Source organism: Numida meleagris, chromosome 1, assembly GCF_002078875.1.
Source record: "Numida meleagris isolate 19003 breed g44 Domestic line chromosome 1, NumMel1.0, whole genome shotgun sequence".
Taxonomy (NCBI): Eukaryota; Metazoa; Chordata; class Aves; order Galliformes; family Numididae; genus Numida; species Numida meleagris.
The window spans coordinates 59,678,308-59,700,362 of NC_034409.1; the positions used below are offsets into that span (position 1 = coordinate 59,678,308).

General features: G+C 42.7%; 1 protein-coding gene across 5 annotated transcripts; it reads right to left on the reverse strand.

Moving 5' to 3' along the window:
• LOC110394773 lies at positions 5,143–22,047 on the reverse strand. 5 transcript variants are annotated; one of them, XR_002435875.1, is made up of 7 exons: positions 21,903–22,044; positions 19,165–21,599; positions 18,896–19,071; positions 13,724–13,952; positions 12,614–12,750; positions 10,772–10,856; positions 9,051–10,475 (listed from the first exon to the last, which is right to left on the reverse strand). XR_002435875.1 is itself a non-coding variant. In XM_021388771.1 (3 exons), the coding sequence occupies exons 1-3, from the start codon at positions 21,067–21,069 to the stop codon at positions 17,914–17,916; spliced, it is 609 nt and encodes a 202-aa protein (XP_021244446.1). In that variant the 5' UTR covers positions 21,070–22,047; the 3' UTR covers positions 17,556–17,913. The 5 variants fall into 5 exon arrangements, 1 of the variants encoding a protein (XP_021244446.1); XR_002435886.1 differs by lacking the exon at positions 9,051–10,475 and adding an exon at positions 5,143–5,298 and having other exon boundaries at positions 19,165–22,047; XR_002435874.1 differs by having other exon boundaries at positions 9,062–10,475; positions 19,165–22,047.

Sequence of the window (22,055 nt, forward strand, 5' to 3'; positions counted from 1 at the left end):
GTTCTCCTTTCATAATGTTAGGAAAAAGTCTTCTCTAAGCCTATGACTCTTACAGCCTTGAAATAACCAAGCTGTGTGGTGCGGTCAATATGCCTGAGGAAAGGGATGCCATCCAGAGAGACCTAGACAGGCTCGAGCAGCAGGCCCAGGAGAACCTCATGAGGGTCAACAAAACCAACCAAGTTCTGCACCTGGGTCGTGGCAATCCCCACTCTCAGTACAGGCTGGGGGATGTAAGGATGGAGTACAGCTCTGCTGAAGAGGTGCTGGGCGTACTGGTGGATGGCAAGCAGGGCACAAGCCAGCAATGTGCCCTCACAGCCCAGAATGTCAAATGTATCCTGGGCTGCATTAAAAGAAACATGGCCAGCAGGCCAGGGAGGTGATCCTGCCCCTCTGCTCTGTGCTGGTGAGACCTCACCTGGAGTACTGCATTTACATGTGGAGACCTCAGTACAGGAGAGACACAGACCTGTTGGAGTGACTCCACCACCTGCCTGGGCAGCCTGTGCCAGTGCATCACCACTCTTTCTGAGAATAAATTTTTCCTAATATCCAACCCACTGGATGCAGTCAGGCCCACAGGTCAGCACCTGGCCAGTTCGGGGCCTACTGAGTAACCAAAGGATGCTGTCCCTCCACCGAGGTTTTCTCCCATTAGATCAGGCATTTACTGCTGTGAGGAAGAACACAGACAAATTCACCATTACCTGGGCTTTTGGGGGTTAACTGTGGATAGTAAATAGGACATAGTTAATTTGGTAGGCTATAGTTAACTCTATAAAGGAAAAAGTGTTTAGTATACTTATGAAAGACAAAGACCTTTGAAGCAACTTCCTGCTCTTTGCATCTACTGCAGTAGCTACAGGTGTGGATTTGTTGAAGTGACAAAAGGGGGGAAAAAAAAAAGTGTAAGAACAAGAAGTGATATGATCTGAGGTGTTTATAAGCAGATTTAAAAGCTAGGCCACACTGTTGCCATTGTGTGCATTTTTCCATGAAAAAGCGCTTTCATATCCTCCTGTTCTGACTCAGAGAGCAAAGAAGCAGCCAGTCAGTCCTCAAGCCAGATTCACTACAGAGCAGCCCAGCTTGTGGCAGCCACCTCAGCCCATCCATGCAAGGCATTAACTGCCTGCACCTGGTTGCAACCAGGCACCTGATATTTCCCCCCTACCACAGCAGAAGCAATGCCCTCAGCTGAGTGTGGGGCTGGCTCCCCACCAGCATCCACTCTAATGGCATGGGGCAGGGTGCCAGGTGGCAAGGAGACCCATGGGGCACTTCATGGAGCTGATACGCAGCCCATGGGATGGACGCTTTGGCAAAGGGTCAACAAAACTGAAGGCAGGCACAACATTAAAACCTGGAAGGGCTCTGGGCAGCACAGAGGCTGCGTTCTGCTGGTACTGGGGGTGCTCACTCCTTAGGAAAAATGCCCTTAGCTGCATTGATAAAATAATTGTGTGACTGGTGCTCGGCAAAACACTTGAAAAAGGCATGTCTGCTCTCAGGTTCTCTGTTAAAGTCAGCAAATAGCAGCTGGTTGATTTCCAGCCAGGAAAGAAAGCAAAGGTAAATAGGGTGCAGCCCTGGACAATGGTTGTCAACCTCCTGTGTGCTTACACCAGCCCCCTTCAGAAGATGCACGTGTTGCTCTGTCACTGTTGCCTCTCATGCAGTCTGGCTGTAAGGCCTTGGCAAGGACTTTTTTCCACAGACATGCAGCTCCTACATATTAAAAATCAGTGTAACAGGACAAGCTAGAGAAACCTCCTAACAAAATTCTTGTTAAACACTCATGATTCATGGCTTGGGCAATAAGACGTTGTCCTGTCAACTAAGGGTGTCACCGGCAAGATTATTCCTTTCCTTCACCTGTGGGCAGTTCCCAGAGCTGCTTGCAAGCAACGGCCCACCGCAACCTTCCATCTTCACAGGAGTGACAGCAAATAACCCATAATTTCCACTTCCCACTGCCGTCCATTAAGCAAAGGCACCTGTCACATTGCTGAGAGGGGCAGTTTAATTTTTGCATTCATGCTATTTAACAATAGCATTTTGGGGGCAAGAAGAGGAAAGCAAGAATGAAAAGAAAAGGAGGACTTCTGTGAAGATTTTGCTAACACTTTCTTTCTTTTTTCCCGAGCCATAACAATGTCTCTCCTCCAAAAAAAAAAAATATATATATATGCTTCTTCCTCCACACCCCTCCAAGAGAAAGCACTTAATGAGTTTTCTGGAATGCCTTTGTACAGCAGGGTGTCTGTAAACTGCACACGTGCTGTCAAGTACAAACCAATTTTGCTGTGGCTCTGCAAGCAGTTTCTGAAGGTGACAGTTCCCTGATAAAAGGTAAGACCAGAACTAATCCAGCAGTTCCGTCTCCACTCCCACATGAAAGTACATTCCACCTCCTGTACATTTTCCAGTGAAATCAGGGTACCATACTGTTTATCTCCATATTACCCAAAACCCATTCCCAGACACAGAAAGTCAGAACAGGGTGGAGGGAAGAGAAGCTCCTCCCGCAAAGAAGAGATGTTTCAAGTGTGGCTCGGGGATTTTCTTTCCGAAACAAAGTGTGATATAGATGTTCAGGCCTGTTTTCATTTCAGCAGTAATTGTGTCAGCTTGTCGTTTGCTCACAGGTCAGTGCTGCTCACAGGTCAGCCCTGTAGTGCGGGCAGCCACAAACACATTCACAGGAGCTATCACCATTTGCTCCACCCACAGAACAGAAATGATTTATCCACAGTGCAAATTCAGGGAGGGGACAGACTAAATGACAACCAGAAGTTCCTTCCAACCAGCATTTCTATAACTTATAGCTAGAATCTTTCTCCTCCAGTGTAACGTAGTAAAAATAATAGATTAATTCATCTGATTCTGCACTATGAATAACTTGTGATAACTCGTATTCTGGGTAAATGGTGACAATTTCTGTGTCACCAATGTAACTGCTGACAGTAGGTGACATTTCAATGGTACTTAGTGTTTGCTCTCCACTAGTAGCATACACAATCCGTACAAAATGTTAAGTGCTTCTTTGCATAGAGTGAAAACTTGACTAACCAGTTTACACTCGTGGGGACAGAAAGAGAAATTCTTTCAGTTAACTGCAGCTTAATACTAGGAAATGTTTTCCAGTTGATGGCAGTCCCATCCACTAGTTGGGGACTCAAGCTCTGTGTGGCCCTGCCTATAGGTGGAAGAACCAAATCAGAGAAACATTTGTTCTTGCTAATAATATTAGCATTAACTTCTTGTTGTAATCAAATCCTGTTATTTTAATCAAATCAACAGCTCTGCTCCCATGAGATTTCATATAACCCTCACTTTAAAGGAAAAGCACACACTGAGGGGAAAAAAAAAACAACAACAGTAATTCACAGGTTTTCCTGAAGTAAATCTCAAAATCACAACCAAAGAGCTTCTCCATATTTGTTGTCAGGAACTACTGGTTCTCAAGCCTTGATTTTTCACAACAGCAGCAGCTTCTTTTGCCATACTTTTATCCTTTTGTGATCTCCTTTCAGTAAAACTCTCATATTACAGCTAGAAAAGCCATCATTAGTCAGACTGGGCCAGCTTGGGAAATTCCTTTAATCAACTCACTAATCAGGAGCTGATACGTGAGCACTGCATCAGGAAGAAGTTCAATCTCTTAAAAGACTTAGAGTCTCATCTAGGTGATGAATGAGCAATGCAGTCAACTGTAAAAAAGGTCTCAGACAAGGAGGAAACCTAATCTACTTCGCTGGCTGTCTTCACTACCTATTGTCAATAGATGGCTTCCAGACTCAAATTTTGGGCCCTCAGTATAAATATTTGTATAATGAGGCAATATTTTTTCTCAATAGTTACTGTAGATGCAAATTACCACATTTAGTATGCAAAGATATTAAAGGTTATCATTAGTTATATCACTAGGAGTTGCAAGTATGGATTATTTTTTGTTTCTGGGTCATCATTCTCCTGATTGTTCTTAAGGAAAAAAACATGCTAAAATCCTGACTTCAACATCGGTACTGACCAAATTCGGTTACAGTTCTATAAAAATATATGAACTAGTTGGCACTGTCTACTAATAGAGGAGCTAGTCCTGACCATACGAAACAGAGGCATGCAAGCCTGCAGAGCCCAAGCACAGATTCCAAATACAAGGCAATTGGGTAAGTGGATGTAACGGCTTAGGAATCAGCCAAGACCTCACTACTTAGGAAGAGTGTACCCCGGAGTCTTCCTTCCAAGAAATTTGAGGACTTACAAAGCCTTGGTGCCATAAAAATCACATATAAAACTAGGATTTTTATTCCTCAAGTATGTAGTCACTTTAATTAAAAAATGCTGTCATGCCACATGGGGTTATGGAATTGCGCTGTAGCATTGCATAGCTAAACCTCAGCAGACACAAATAAGTAGAGGAAACAACGAGAACACTATGCTCAAAACTTATTCTCAGTATAAATATTACAGTTCAGAACGTGCGTCAGGAAAAGATCAACAGGTTTTACCTGTTCTTCAAGACTTTACTGGGTTCTCACACTGAAAGGTAATCTATTCATTAATGCTCACCTGTCAGATCAATGAAAAGCTCGTGGCATCAATAAAACCTACTATGAACCCATTCAAAACAACCAGGCTGTGCTGGCATAACCTGGAAGAACAGCAGCTGAATTAACCTCACCTTTTCCATCTCAAACACTCCATTCTGCCCTAAAATATCCACCTCCGGTTCCTCTCCAGTGACAATCCATGCCAATTCCTCAGCAAAGTACTGAAATTGCAGTTTGTTGTTGCAGTTACATTTTAAAACTCTGAGAAGTCTTATTCAAAAGACAGTTTCGACACCAGGTGAATTATTCTGTGTCTGCTGGGACTCCACACATGCGTAATGAATGTACAGGGCTGAATTCAATAAAAAATAAAAAGGTCAAAGATACTACCAAAACTATTCTTTAGGGCAGTGGGAATATCTGTAGCAACTCAGCGTGTTAGAGCAGTCTAATGATTAGAAACAAAAAAATCCCTACTCCTGAATCACCCCCACGGAGCCAGAGGCAGTAGCACTATCGATGAAATCTTTTCAATAAAAAGTTCATAGCTGTAGGACCCCACACTAACCTGAAAATCTGCTGTTGCTTTATTTAGTTATTTATTTCAAATAGTCTTGCCTGATTTCAGTAGATCTATCACTTTGGAAAGGGGCTGTTCTTTGTTGAGGAGCTGTAGGGGCAGTCGCCACTGAGGTGCCCTCACATGGCTTCGAGCCTACGCATCACCTTCTCATCCTTGCTGAAACAGATAAGAAATGGAAGGTCTTTGTATCTTACGGCTACAGGACGGGCAGACATTAGCTAAGACAGAAATGTATTGTTCTAGTATTTTTTTTTTTTTAAATAAAAAGTCTCTGCTTACTATAAAAAAAAATCAGAATGTGTTTCAGAACGTGCAGATCATCAGTCCATACTACAGCTTACCAAGCCTGTGCTCAGCTGAATAAACAAGCATGGTACAAACAGGCAGCAGCCCGGATTCAAGCCCACAGTAAGATTCGGAAAAATCACACCACTGCGTTTCAGCCATGGGACCAAAGACCTGAGAAATCCTTTCCAGAAACCAGAAGGGATATAGGCCTATCACTTAACCTATCACTTTCTGACAGTTTGGATGGACTTGGTGATTTCGATCATCTCCCTGTTCTGACTTAAGACACTGAACACTTGATGGTATTTGTAGGAAGCTGAAGCTTAACAGCGCTGTGCCACTTCTCAAAGGTGGCAGTGAACAGAAACACAGTTTATTTTTTTGCCCAGTTCATTTTTTGGAAATGTTGTGTACTGAACTTAAAGCGCGTGCTTCAGATGAAGAGCTTTCCTCTCCTCATTCAGGCAAATCAGTTCCAATTGCTATTAAGCAGAGATGGTATGTAGGAGCCCCGAGTTGTGAGCAGCACTACCTGCATTCATGAGCATGCTGTCTGCTGCAAGCACAGCAGGTTCAGGTGTTGCTTTAAAGCCCAACAGCTATCCACTAGTTTGTTGTTGCTGAAATTTATTATTTCTGACAGGCAACTGTAGATTATATGTATTTAACAACTCCCACATGCATTGTAGGAGCTACCTCATGCAACACACTAGCTTAAGGGCATGCTTTTGCCAAGAGAGCTTTCATATCACCTGGGTTGTTTCTACGAGGGCGTGAAATCTCTTCAGGTGCAATGATTCCAGTGTCTTTCAAACATACGTGTGTGTGTGTGTCTATACAAATTTCTGCACATTGGTTATAAAAATACTCAAGACTGAGGGAAAAAGGTCAAACACTGAAAGCATGGGAACAGAGAGGAAGAGTTTTTTCTTGTAATTAAATGACAATCAAAATGATAGTCTTATGTCTATGTCTTCAAGATTTCATGGTACTTTGCAAGTACTCAACCTGGCATTAGCAGTTTTTGACCTTGCCTCGGTACTTCCTGAAGCTTCACGTGATTGAAATGCATGGATGCCAGCTGCGTATTGGCAGCAGGTCAATCAGTGTGCTTCATTTTCCTCAGCAATATTCAAAACCACTCCAGGTGATTATTATATTTCAACGTTATGCTGAAGTTGTAGCTTTGTTTCACACCACACAAGCCCATCCCATGCCAAGAGAAAGCCAGATGCATAGATAAATGTTTAAGAGGACGTTCTTTGGCAACCCATCCCCACAATCCTGGAAAGAGGTGATTCAGTGCCAAATCTAGATACAACCTTTTGCTGCAGTTTGAATGTTGCCATTAGGCCACGTCTGCAGTTCATGTACAACCATAAACTGAGTTCCAATGCCAAAGTACAACATAGAAAAGTAAGAAAACAGGCATTTTTATATTATCGCTTCTAAATCCTCTCTGCAAAGACAAGAGCAGCAGTGACTTACCCAACTAGCAGCTCTGCAAATTCACCTGGCACCAAAAAAAAAAAATACAAACACAGCAAAACAAGAAGACCCTGTTTCTCGTTCCTGTTGTCTGGACAGCGTAAAGAAAAATGAAAGTGAGAGATGGCAGGACAACATAGCTGAACTAGAACAGCTGGATTTCATAACCTGGTTTGCAGCAAGGAAGTCCTTGTGAAAAGCAAATCCTCTGTGTTTCAGAATACCATTCTGAGAAAGACAATAATAATCATGCATGAAAGCATAGATTTCTGCAACATATGGTGGTGGTTGGCCTCTTCTCCCAGGTAACAGCAATAGAATGAGAGGTGATGGCCTTAAGTTGCACAAGGGAAAGTTCAGGTTGGATATTAGGAAACATTTCTTCTCAGAAAGAGTGGTGATGTGTTGGAACAGGCTGCCCAGGGAGGTGGTGGAGTCACAGGAGATGTTCAAGAAAAGAGTAAATGTGGCACTTAGTGACACAATCTAGAGCAGTCATAGGCATGGGCTGATGGTTGGACTAGATGATTTTAGTGGTCTTTGCAACTGAAATGATTCTATGATTTTGCCAGAATCAGAAATGCAGGAGAATTGTTTGACTTAGTGTTGTGAAATGTTGAAGTTACTGCTCATTTTGGAAGCCAGGCTGGGGGCCGTCCCTGTAGTACCCGTGTCAAACCACACTACCCGCAAGGCAAGAGCCCATCGATGCTGCTGCCATATTCGGAACTGTGGTAGCACAGGGCCAGGGAAGACAGAATTTGACTGTATTTAAGAATTCTGGGGAAGAAGCCTGGAGGTCCTAACCAAAAACTTCTCCCAGTTTATGCTCAGAGCATAAGAAGCTTTGTGCAAGCTTAGCTCCTCTAACAGCAATACTGAAAACATGCTCTAAGCATTTGAGAAAATTACTTCTCTTGTGGCCAGAATGAAAGTAGATGATGGTTTAATTAAAATTACCAGATTTCCAGATAGCACACAACATTTTTTATTTCAGCTCTGCAGCAAATATTTTGCAGAAGCTTAGATCTACCCAGGTTTCTTGTTAGGAAACTAACTTTCCTTTCAATAGGAGTGTTCACAGTAACAAAATCAGTCCTGATACTTGTATATCACCTGTGCTTTATACATTTTTCTTTTTCTCTTCTAAATTAATAAGGATCAAATGAAGAAAATTGAACTTACAGCAAGACCTGCAGGATATCCAGCTCTGTGGCCATCTAAAAAGTTTTACCTGTATTAAGTTATCTGTAGTCTAACTGCTTTTGTGTTACTTTGAGTGCAGTATTAGAATCGGCCAAGTCAGATGCCTAAGCTCACTTCCAATTTTTCAAGCAGATTAGACAGTGCTTTAAGAGGCCCACAGAACTACATGCAATATCTTGCTAAGATTAACAAGGAAATAGAAGCATGGGCTGTTATAGACCAAAACCAAGTTAATTGTTAGCTTAATAAAACACATGCTGTTGTTCTCAGGGTCTAGTATGACATATCCTCAAAAATCATTAGACTGAAATAATCTCTGAAGATAAGCAGTTATATCCAGCACAAGTGGCAAGGTTCAAGAGGACCGCAGAATGGTAAGATAACAATTATCGTAAAAGAGTAAGAGGCGAGCTTGGAATTTATAGAGCAATCCAACCAGTCTGGTCTCTGGTAAGATAAACAAAGTTCTGTTCTGACAGTGAATATGGACAGAGACTTGCTGCGCCCGACGTGCTGCCTGTTAAAAATTTCCTAGATGATCTCACAACAGCTTCTGCCACTCAAATTTGAAAAATGCTTCTCTCATTGAAATTAAGCTGGAGCAATTATAGGGAAATAGACTCCCTAATTTGCCATTACCAGTGTTTCTTCACACAAGCTCAAAGAAAAAAGACTGACATAAAGCAAAAAGGTGTTCTGTGATTTAAGGTGAGATTCAATTGACTTTGAATTGAACTGAAAGAGGAAAAAAAAACCAAATCCATGAAACCAAAGAGAGATTGCCTGAAGGTATTAAGTTAATTGTACCTGACTTTGTGTAAAGGAATACCTCTTCAGTCTGATCTAGTTGCTGACTAGTTTTCAGTTAGTTGCGAAGAGCATGTATTTGCAAAGCCTCCTTACTGAGGCTATTTGACTCATGATTCAGCACTTTCATAGAGGACTTAAAAGCCTGATGCTTGCTTCAAAGCAAATTTACTATGGACAGCAAAGTAAAGGCAAAGAGCCACAACAACATCAAATAGAACAGGGAAATCCTGTGTTTTGATCTAGGTGCCACTGCTGGCTCTGAATGCAATTTTACAATAGTTCAAACCACCCAAAGTGGTTGCTGCTTCCTCCCTTATGACTTTATCTTCCTTCTGCCTTCTCTTGCATCAGTTCTGGCATTTATTCAACACTTGTCCTCTGCTCTCCACCACCTTTGCTGTGGCTCCTTCCAGTGGCATGGTTCTGCAGACAGCAGTGTGCCTGAGTGCCGGGCATTGTGGCATGGGGGCAGCACGGGCATGTTTAAGCCTTGGCTATCATGGCTTGGATATGCACCACCTGATGGGCACCTTGCTCTTCAGAAGACTTGCTAAGACCTCAAGAGAAATCAAGACCATAATGACAGTAACTGGATCTCTTATCTATTCATTTATTGCTATTTTATGCAGTTGAATTATACGTGCGTTTCTGTGAGGTCCCCAAGACCTGTCACAGGTCCCCATCCAGTCACATTGCTTCAGGTCAGGGCTTACAAGGAATGACAGAGTGAGTCAGGTGCTGCAAAGCGCAGTGGAAGCTATTCAGAAGACAAGCACTCCTGGAAGGGATTATCTTAATGGTTGCATGCATGCCTTTCATATCAGGCCATCATGCCCCATTTATACGGGTGAAGCAGGAAAGTGGGTCACAGCCTTGTACCCTAGAGTGAAAAAAGAGCTTCTTCTCTCCTTCAAAGGACAAGAGGAGTCATCTTACTTGTTTCAAGTCTCCTCTTGCTTAAACTTAATTGATTCAAGTCCCAGATCTGTTCTTCCTTAGGGAGATGAGAAAAATCAGAAGTCTTGTTGCTTGCAGTGTTTCGTGAACATGAATGATGTTAAATGCCCCAAAAGTAATTAATTTCAGGAAGCATCCTCCTAGATTGCCCACTGAGTCAGGAACACAACCACTAAACAAGTCATAAAGATACATATCATAGTCCATTATTTCATTAACCTCAAAAGAGCTGCAGCAGCATGCACTGCGTGCAGCCTACAGACGTAAGCTGTTTGAATATCACCTAGTAACTCAAAGTGTTTGTTCTGGATCACTGGCCAAAGCAAGCTGCTCATTAGCTGAAGACTTACATGGTGGAAAGTAGACACATCAGACCCCAAGAAGGTACAGCATCTCAGCCACTAGCATGCCATGAGGTGATGGTCCATAGTCATCCCACACAAGCAAACAGGATCTAGAGAAGGAGCTAGCTGAGAATCTTTGTGCCTGAAACAAGATGTGAGCAAGTGGAGATGTCCAAGCCAAAAGCTGGCCTTGTCAAAGAAGGACCACATTAGCTGCCTTCAGGACTCTTGGGGTAATTTCTGTGGAGAAACAAGGACCCATGTTTGGTGCAGGACTTCAGGTGCCATGGCTCTCTTTGGTCCATGGCTGCCTGAGCACAGGAGAGCAGTCATTATTTGCACTTCTATATCAAGAGGGAAACCGCCTAGCAGAGTATCACGGAGCCCTTTTCTGCATCTGGGTTTAATTCTGTGAACCACAGTGTACCCACCCTTGACAAGCAATATTTGATTACCCATAGGAATACAAGGCTGTTGCAGCTACTTCATTTACAACTGGCCAACTGAACTCTAGGCAGAAAAGCCACACCCCTTACCCTGTGTAATTTCCCTTGCTTGCTGGGTGTGCGCTCCCACATTGCTGCTGCCGAATGTATTCTTGGTAATATCAGCCCATTTGCCCTGGAAGGGAAAGCACAGTGATTTCTCTTAAAATCTGAGTGTCGGTAGCACCAGGTAAGAAAGCACCATTTCAGAAAAGGTTTCAGTGAAGATTTCCAACAAAAATATATGCATCAAGTTGGGGGTCAGTATAACAAAAAATGTTACACTTTGGACTGAACAAAACACTTTTCTACTTCTAGCTTTTCCTTTTCTGCATTACCAAAAGAAAAGGAAGTGGAGCATTAAAATAAAATAAAATAGACCACAGATATGCAAAAGTCCCTGGTGTTTTTAGATTTTACACACCCCTGGTGTGGGAGAACCCCAGTTAAAACTCTTTCTTCCTGTGTAACCTACAAGCCCATGTAACTCATTCCAGCATGTTCCTCCACTATGCAGTATGATAGGACAAGTCAATCTCCTTTTCACTGTTGGTGCTACAAATAACTAGGCCCAAGGTAACAAAACAACACAAGACTCAATGTCTCCAAAGCACTCGCAGGAGGGACACAGGCAGCCCAGGTCTTGTTCCAATGAAGCTGTAAGTGAGACACATCCAATGTGTGACCCACGCGCCACATGCATATTGTAAACTTTTAACATTATAATGTGTTTTTTAGCAATGTTTTTCAAGAGTTGATTGCGTGTAGCTCAAGTGCAGACTGTGCAGGTGACAAAGGAGTGTAATGGAGGGGAAGGCAGGTAAGATTTCTCTTACCAAAGAGAAATATCCCTCACTTCACAATCATGCCTTACTCTTGTCAGCTTTTTTTGGCAATACATACACTTTTGGTCAACTGTTTTCAGGGATGAAGTATAGGAAGAAAAAAGTGAGATCAAAAATTGCTGATGAGCACCTTGAGAACTCACAAAGAATTGCAGCCATTTCCATCAAACCAGGCACTGATGCATTAGTTTCACAAAAACAGGGTTAAATGTCCCACTAGATTTATGTTTTTGTTTCTCTCCTTTTTTCATGTTTCAATAAAAAAATATAAAAAATATATAAAGCTTTGTTACTTATATACATTCATCGTATTATATATTTGATACACAGCCCAAGATGTTTTCTCTTCGCTCAATGCAGCCCAGGCAAGCTAAAAAACTGAACACCCATGTTACAAGTAAGATGACATTGAAGGGAGTAATTTCCCTGGAACAATCATCAGTAATAAATTTCCAGAGATAACAGCTTCTTTTTTTATGATGTCCTTGGGCTAACTGAGCTTCGCTAACTCCACCCTTCCTTGAACCCATCTCAGTTTTTTCAGGAGGACGGACTTGTGTGCTTTCCTAACTGCCAATGTATTCATCACTTTCCCAGGAATTTAGCAAGAAGTCATGCAGCCAAATAAGGAACTTTCAGTGAATATAATCTTGACCCCAGAGCATTGCAACATCTAGATTAACAGACTTAACATAATATAATCAAACTTCTGAAGGCATTTAGGGAGTGGATCTAATTTGAAACATATTTAGGAAATAAAAACTGTCAACCTGTCATGTAACAAAGTAAGAGTATTGTGTTAGGACCTTGCAGGGCCCCCAATTTTGACAAAAAGACATCCAAGTAAAGCAAAAGAACTCATGACAATAAAATCACCGTTTAATGATCAGAAGTTAAGAAGAATTATCTGCAGTTGTATGTGTAACAACCCCTATCCCAATTGGGAAAACTACCATTAAAAAAATAGAAAAAGCAAAAAAAGCATTCAGTCTAATGGGGCAAGCACACTTCCACCTGAGTACTCTTATTCCTTTTTGTTATACAGCACCTTTGATAGTAGAACTCCTCTGTGACAACTTGGCAGTCCTTTCAGATGGCACTGAGCGTTTGAGGCGCTGTAAGGAATGAGAAGAAGTTGGACCGGCCAGAGCTGCTGCTGCTGCTGTTGGAACATTTTCCTGTTTCCTACAGAACAAACACAGACGAGGAGAGAAGAGAATTAAGCCAGAATAAAACAACTTTTGACCTTGAAATTTGCAACATCACTGCTCAGGAAATCAAAACACCCTAACTAAAAACTTTCTCCCTCATACCTGCAATCAGGCTTTTAAAGGCATGGTTTTAGTGCCTTGTAGCAGTTCTGGCAGAGCCACATTGGGCAGGTAAAATAATGCAGGGTGGAAAAAAAAAAAAAAAAAAGAGAGTTAGGACACGTCAAGAAATAAGAGCAGAATGATGAGGAACATTCTGGGACCAGATAGCAATTCCAGGTTCACACACCACAGGTGAGTTAGTTGAAGCCAAAGGGCCTCTTCTATGGAGGACATCTTTTAGTTCAAGTTAAAACACCTGATAGGGGTGTGGGAGCCCAAAGACTCAGGAGACTTTAGGGTCTTCAGCTGAACTGTATGTAGGTCACAGCCACACCCAGCCTATGGAGGTGCCATAGCCAGGGCTTGACAGGGGTGTGAATCCTATCTTTTTCTTTTCTCTTAATTTTGCCTTAAAACACAACCAAAATACACTTATGACAAGTGCCTGGAAAATACCTTCATAAGGTGACTTCAAATTCAGTAGCTCAGCTCTAGCCAATTGCTGGCTCTTTCATGTATTTTTGCAGATGACTGAATACGAACAAGCCGAGCTAGACATCAGCACGCTTGGCAATGCAGACTCAGGCTGCTGGTAGCAAGCCAGGTGCCCAGTGTCCCAAAGTCATGAAACCAGCTTCTGGAGCTTTTTGATGCTCTCCAGTCAGATAACAACTGAATGGTAATGCTCTCTTCCCCAGAACTTCTTGGTGAGGGAGGAAATACTAAATTAAAGGCCTGGGGCAACTTTCATTTTCAGTTATGCAGAATTTGGAGATAGTTTTGGTTAAATGTTATGTAAGCTTTGATCTGGAGGAAAGTGCCAGTCAACGGAAAGAACTAATTACCGCCAGCAGGACTTGAGCTACAGCAGGCAGATCGTGGCTGGATATCCCATTTCGACTTCACAGAGGAGGATTTCCATTTCCCCACTGGGAAGAGCTCAAGGGAGTAGGTCTAGGGGGCAAGCTTTCAGCTTTCCCAAGCTGCAGCAGGTTTGCTTGGTCTCAAACCTTGCAAGGATGGCCAAATGGAGATACTGGGAAGGGCATCTCAGCACAAACGTAATCTCTTCAGCTGGAGAGCGACAAAAGAGATAAACCACATTTCAGACACCAACAATAAAATAATAAGGACAGGAAACGATGGAAAGCTACTGGGCAGGCGTCTTATTAATAATTGACTGTTCTATAAGGGAGCGCTTAAGGCTAAGACCTTCAGCAGCATACCTGTGGGGAATGCTTTGTTGTGCTCACAGAACATTGCTTATAGAGGTCACTTGGACAAATGACCTGGGTAGAACTGAACATGAAAAAGAGCATGAAAAAATCACCTTCTATTAAGAAATCAGCCTCTGTAGTTGTTCTCACTGTGCCTCAGACTGAACTGCGTTTCTGTGTTTATGCCAAGTAGTTTTTCCTATATCACACAGCTTTGAGTTTAGCCAGGCAAAGGGGAAGTAATAAATTTGAGATCACAGAACAATGGAATAAAATGCGGAAGGTTTATATTTTTTGTCCCATCAGCCTGTGAAAATACATAAGATCTTGGCTCAAGTAACAATTGAGAAACACACTGAGCAGCATTAATTCCTCTCAAGTGCTTTCCTGAGAAACAGCTGCTCTTATTTTAGCCCCAAAGTTACCTCTGTTCAATGCAAATTTCTGTCTTAATCCCTTCAGATTTATGGCTATGTGAAAAATTATTTGCAGAGATAACAAACCCATTGTAATTTAAATGACAGACTACTAGATTCAAAGGAAGGAAATTCACAGAGCTTAAAATTTCCAATTTGAATACTCACCTCAGCAATCCATCCCATATTAGCACTGACAGTGGGGGCACAAAAAAACCAAGGCTCACATCTCTCTCTGAACAAGCTTTTTTTTTGTGCATTAGCATTTCTTTCTTCTCTGGATTACAGAAAGAAGCAAGATCTGCACAACCAACACTTCTCAGTGATGGGAGATTTTGTCTGTTTCATAAGCAGCACAACCACAGATCTGTATGGCTTTAGTGAATCTAATGAGGTTCAACACAGCAAAGTGCAAGGTTTTGCACTTGGGCCAGAGGAATCCCAGGCATATATACAGACTGGGAGGAGTAATCCTTGAGAGAAGCCCTGCAGAGAAGGACCTGAGGGTCCTGGTGGATGAAAAACTGAACATGAGCCAGCAGTGTGCTCTTGCAGCTCAGAAAGCAAATGGTATCCTGGGCTCCATCAGAAGAGGGGTGGCCAGCAGGGAGAGGGAGGTGATTGTCCCTCTCCACTCTGCCCTCATGAGGCCCCATCCGGAGTATTGCGTCCAGGTCTGGGGCCCCCAAACCAAAAAAGACAGGGATCTGTTAGAGAGGGTCCAGAGGAGGGCCACAAAGATTATCAGAGGGCTGGAGCACCTCCCCTAGAAAGGCTGAGGGAGATGGGCTTGTTCAGTCTGGAGGAGAGAAGTCTGCAGGGTGACCTTTTTACAGCCTTCCAGTACCTAAAGGGAGCCTACAAACAGGAGGGGCGTCAACTCTTTGAAAGGGTAGATGATGGCAGGACAAGGAAAATGGTTTTAAGTTGAAGGAGGGAAGATTTTGGTTGGATATCAGGGGGAAGTTCTTTACCAAGAGAGTGGTGAAGTGCTGGAACAGGCTGCCCAGAGAGGCTGTGGATGCCCTGTCCCTGGAGGTGTTCAAGCCCAGGCTGGATGGGGCCCTGAGCAGCCTGGTCTAGTATTAGATATGGAGGTTGGCGCCCCTGCCTGCAGCATGGGGGTTGGAGCCTGATGATCCTTGAAGTCCCTTCCAACCCAAGCCATTCCCTGATTCTATGATCTTATGAAAAGTATTCTCTTGGCTGCTTCTTTTGCTAAGGACCAGGCTCTGTCTACTCTGCTTGGAACGTCGAGGTGACAGTACTAAGTGAAGTCAACACATTGAGTCAGTCTGTGAGCCTCAATAGGAAATTGTTCCCAGCTCTGGTCTGTGTTTGTTGCCAGTACATGGCTCACAGCTTGGGGTACTGATTCTGCCATCACCTTGAGATCACATTCTTATGCAATCTGCCCAAGAGACCCTACAGCTTTAATACAGAGAAGTGGCAATTCCAGTTTTCACTCTCCAAAGGTCTGTGTGAAACAAAGCACACAGTAAAATGATGGTGGTTTGGATGAGGTGTTGTACACGTTTGCAAGCAGAGTTTATCTTCAATGTTTAAAATTGATTTATATTTTATTTGCTGGTTTTGCTACACTTCAGAAACAGTAATGGGACCCCCCAAGGACTAATTTAATATAGTAATGTGAACAAAGCATCTGCTTCACATCTCCAAGCAAATGAGATTAAAGCCTTTTGCAGAGTGGATTGCATTAACCTTTCTAATTATTTTTCTCCTGAGAAAGCACTTCCAGAGTTCTCCTGATTAAACACATTTCACTCTTTAAGCCTATTTACCACCAATAATTAAAGCCAAAATGGAGCACACACATGCACACACACTTCTGTAAAACAGGCAGCCAACAGCATGATTATGAATGCTAGAGAACCTCACAGCTCACCACAGCCTTGGTGCTGCACCTGGCTATGCCGATAACAAATCCCACCCAGTGCAATATGGGTGCTAGCTACAGTTTAATCAAATCAGCCAAACTCTGTGCAGTTAAGGCCTGACACACTGCATGTCCTCTCATTAAATATATACACACATATATATATATCCTGAGTTTGTGTTAAAAGCACTTGCTTGATGTGCTCCAGAGGACACTGTCCAATGTGGTATGGGATCAGTGCTAACCACTAAAATGACCTCAACAACATCCACAGATCTTTAAAAGCCTGAAAATAGCCTCTACTCCATAGAGCAGATAAGGCAAGGAATTGGTGTCTACATAAGAAAACATCTGTGTGCAGATGTGGAGTCCTCAGCACAGGAAAGATGTGGATCTGTTGGAGCGCATCCAGAGGAGGGCCACAAAAATGATCCTAGGGATGGAACGGCTCCCCTGCAAGGACAGGCTGAGAGAGCTGGGGCTGTTCAGCCTGGAGAAGGGAAGGCTCTGGGGAGACCTGAGAGTGATCTTTCAGTTTCTGAAGGGGGGCTGTAAGAAGGAAGAGGACAGACTCTTTAGCAGGATCTGTGGTGACAGGACAAGGGGAAACGGTTTCAAACTTAAAGAGGGGAGATTTAGATTGGATATAAAGAAGAAATGTTTTACAATAAAGTTGGTGAGGCACTGGAACAGGTAGCCCAGAGAGGTGGTGGATGCCCTATACATGGAGACGCTCAAGATGAGGCTGGATGGGGCTCTGAGCAACCTGATCTACCTGTGGGTGTCCCTGTTCACTGCAGTGGAGTTGGACTAGATGACCTTTAAGAGTCCCTTCCAATTCAAACGATTCTATGATTCTATGAAATATACCAGAACGTACACTGGGACCTTGGCATGTTCCCAAGAGAAGGATGAATTGAAGCAAGAGTGCAGCAGCCACTCACTTTGAAGTGATATGGAAACCAGAGACGACTAACGAGAAAAGCTCACTTTTCCTTTGCCTCTGTCAGTGCCATTCACTTACTGCTCACATTTGCAGTTCAAATGCACAAAGTAAAAACGCTTTCACAATAACCATGTTGAACTGAGAAATAATAGAAAATTGCTGATTTTATTCTATTACAAAACACATACAATTATTCTGGACTAGGCACAATGAGTCTGATTTCTGTTTCAACTTGGTGTAATTATAACCGTCCATTCATGTGTTGAACTTACATCAAAGAGTAATTTATTTTGAGTAATAGCCCATAATTCATCCTAACATATGTAATTAGAAGTGAAATGCACCATGTGCCCAGGCTTTCTATCCAGGGAGAATGGGAAGTGCAGACCTTGGAGTTCATACTTGGTAGGAACTGCTCGATAATACAACTGGTAAAGATTAATCATCTATCGCAGTGCAACAGATCAGGCAATATTAAACAACCAAACAAAAATCACGCAGCTCAGCACAAAGGAATCTCACTATGAACACCGTGGAAATTATATGTGCCAAAGCTAAATTAATTCCTGGTACATAACTCTACTGCAAAGGGAGAAGAAAATAGAAGAAAATGACCATTAAATGTGCAATTGGGCCTCGGCTTCTGTAGCACGGGGTATGCCCAAAGGCCGCAGGGCCACCAGAGAGAAAAGGCTGTGCAGGAAGGAGGGCTGCTACAGCAGTGGTCATGTTTTTCGGTGTCAGGTGACGTGGCTGGGTACGGGTCCTGACATGGAAATCTCTTTGTAATCTGGAAAATGTGAGTGGAATATAAATGATCAAAAAGCAGAAAGGTTTCCAATGGTTGAAGCATAGTATTATGAAAAAATGCTGCCTGGGAAATATGGTGGCTTATCTCCTTCAAACAAAATAAAAGAAATAATAGAAATGTCACTATGATAAAACTTCAGTATCATGCAGTACACGGCAAACAGGAGTGACTCTGAGACAATGGCTGCCAACATTTCTAAGCACGTACATTGCCCCAGTGACTGCTGCATAGTGTCTTGAGCTAGTGCTTCACTGCAGCTTTTGCAACTGATTTACAGTCTAATAATTCTGATTATATTCAATGTATTTGCCATTTATCTTTGAATGGTTGGATTAAAATCCTTTTTATCCTGATCATTTATCAATGTGTTGCTTAGTTCTGCTTGGCATTCTGTCATTCAGATCAATACTGAAGTTTGGCTGCAGGAACAAAGCAGGGACACCTCTGCATAGCATGGGGCACAAACATGACCATACCGAGGCAGCCATGCAAGGGACTTCAGAGAACAGATCAGCTTCCCTTTCTTTTTCAGTGTTTTTACAATGGGACAGTTGGCACACAAAGGAAAAATGACTGTGATAAAAGGGTGAAGAGATCTTAGTGGGACAAAGACCTCTTTTCTTCAATATCTCAGGCAAAGAAAGTTTCTCTGAAGTGTCTTTTCCGCATCTGTCAGCTTCCCTGCATCCCACTTGGTTCTTCAATATTCTTCCCATTCCCCAGCACTGACCTTTTTGTTCCCAGTGTTTGCCCTTGGTTTGAGCTGAAGCAATCCTTCACCAAGGGCACACGGCTCTGAACATCTCCACTTCTCAGCTGGGAAATGAGTGGGGGGCAGAGAGGTTTTCTGACGTAGTTGTGGGCAAAGGCCTGGAATGGAGTGCTTCAAGGAACCAAAAGCAGCATCTACAAGAAAAGAGAAGGTGGGCTTAAACATTTTCACACCCCAGTAAACATCTGGGCAGATTTTGGAGGTAATTAAGAGATGCTCTGAGTTACCAAGGCTTCAGTAGCGCTTGAGGGACCATCCTGGCAGCTGCCAAATCTGCCTCTGCCAAATGTGGGCAGCACCCTCTTGGGCTTGTTGCTCTGTTGTTGGGCTTTTTTTTGAAAGACGGTTCCTCAAGTTACTCTTCCTCTTTTCTGAGCTGTGTTGGATTTAAGAAATGTCAGGAGGCCACAGGCCACAATACAGGTCTCAGGAAGAGAGAGAGCAAGAGCCAGCTGCATTGGTGTGAGCCATGTGGGGAAGCCTCCAATAGCAGCAATCATCTCCCCAAGCTTCTCTCCTTCCTCTTTACATGAGCTTAAGTTTTTTTAAAAGGACTAGAAGTTGTATTTATGTATATGTTTATACATGTGTGTGCACATACTTATTTTTAGATACAGATTTTTATTAATAACTTTCATATATGTATACAGATATAACCTAAGAGGTAGTTATATATTAATCGTGGTTATTATATTATTATATATAATAGGTGTTAAAAATGATAGGCTGGTTGTGTCAATGTCAAAGCCACACAGGCAGGAAGCTCCTCTGCCTACCCCGATAATGAAATTACTATTTATAGCAAGCATGTTTGTTTGTGTGCTGATGGTAAAGACGGAATAATGAATTCCTCAGGGTTATTCAAGGTTCACACAAAAATCAAAGTACTTACACAGCTGTACCTGGACTGCTTCCCTCCTGTCTGGCAGTGAGGAGTTAAACTGGGCTCTGAAACAGTTTGCCTTGTTTGACATTAAAATTAAGCATTGTAAACCACTATCAGCACCCTGTAGCAAGCCATAATGGTAAGATGCACATTGTGCTGAGGAGCAGCCTCTCTCCTCACTTGCAAGGATAACTGAGTCATTGCAGATTGGGAAATGCAGAGACACTGTCTGCCTGGTTTTTAATATCCCAGAGAAATGAGGAGGATTGCCTACTGCCGCGACCTGTTTCAGCAGGCTGAGGAAATCTTTAAGTCTCTATTACCCAAACCACAATGAAGCAGCTTTGATTTCCAGCTTGCAGTTGCTGCATAGTATTGGAGGCAAAGGAAAGGTGAAAATCAGCCAGACCCCACTGCGCTGCAGCTCTGGGGATACGTAGGACCACAGCCATCCATCCAGCTGATAATGAGAGCACAAGCAGTGGCTGGCTCCTCACACTGAGGGCAGGCATTATCACTTGGTCTGAGTCACTGCTGGGAGCTGGCATCTCTGGCTGTTCTGCAGTCTCTGCTGGCCTGGCCTGGTCTGGCCAACATCACACCTTCACAGCTCCAGCAAGGCTTCTGGGCTGACAGATGCTTCACCCCAACACTGCAGCTCGCAGAAAGCAAAGCCCGCTGCCTCTCAGAAGTGCATTGGGTGTGGGCTATCAATCGCTACCAGCACCAAATACAAGGGCTGTATAGGACTGTACTTCATTTTACTGGAAGGATAGACACAGTACTTGCACTGGTATCAGTTTTCCCATGCTTGAGCTTTTTGACATAAACACACATTTACAATAGGAATTTAAAGCATTTCTTAAGCCTGAGCTGATAAGAGCAGTTAAACATTGCATCTGTACACAAAGAAGTCCTGTACTGTGCAAAACCCTCACCCTCTCTTTGGATTGTTATTGCAAAAAACACTATCATTTATATTAAAAAAAACGATTTTCCTCTGAGTGGATCCTGCTCTTGAAGCAAGGAGTTTTTCATACAAACCTGTCAGAAACATAAGTTTCAAGGTTTCTCCTCTTCCCGAACCACATTCTGTCCACATTGTGATGTCTCCGTGATGTCTGACAAGCCAGATTAGATACCATAGCACCTTGATACACAGAAAATCCCCAAACATGATTAGAGCATCCTGAAATGTCTTTGGAATCTGATATCCTCTCCTACCCATCAGCCACTCACTAGCCATCTACATTTCCAAATTGTTTACAAGCATTTAAAACAGCACAGAGCCTAATGTAGATCCGTAATGGGTTTCACCTCCACTCTGAAAAAAATGAACTTTTTTCCCTGCCTTTTATCTCTATTTGAAGCTTGCCTTACCCTGTATCTGGAGAAGCTTGTGACATTCTACGGGAACACTGTCAGGGCCAGAAGATTTCAGGTAGAAACTGCCCTTATTGCACAGCAATACAAAGCCATAGGGAACAGCTTGAAAGGAGCACGCTAACAATTCCTGGGAAGATAGAAGTGCATATCCCAGGAGTTGAGCAAGAATGTAAATTATTAGCTGTCAGGCCACAGAACCATCACATTAATCATCTGTGAACATCAAAGACAGTTATTTGTATACGTGATGCAGTATCAGTAAAAAAACAACAATTACCTGCTGCTGATCTCTAATGAAAGCTGGCACAGTTGTCCGTTGAACATTCTATCTCATCACTTGCTTATGTGGCCACCAGATTCCTGTTCTTGATGTAAATGTTTACTGAACACCTTAAATGAGAAAAAGAAAAGTGCAATACAACAGATGTTCGTTATCATGTCAACATGCACACAAGAAAAATGACCTACGTGGTAAGAGAAGACGCAGCATCATTATCTAACATATAAACACCAAGTGCCACAAAATGTTCTAAGCATCTCATGGAAATATAGAGAGATGCTATTCCTAGTTAAAGTTTACTAAGTTTGAAAACCAGTTTTCTTAGAGTTTGGAAATGACATTTTGAGATGTGAAAGAGAAGAAGGGAGAAGGGAGTTGGGAGAGAAAGTAACATTTTATCATCTATACAATACCTTAAAGAAGATATTCTCATCCATCTCACTGGAAGTTTTCATGTGGCAAGTCACAGAATCACAGAATCATTTAGGTTGGAAAACACCACTAGGAACATCTTGTTCAACCACCAGCCCATCCCCACTGGCCATGTTCCTCAGTGCTACATCCAC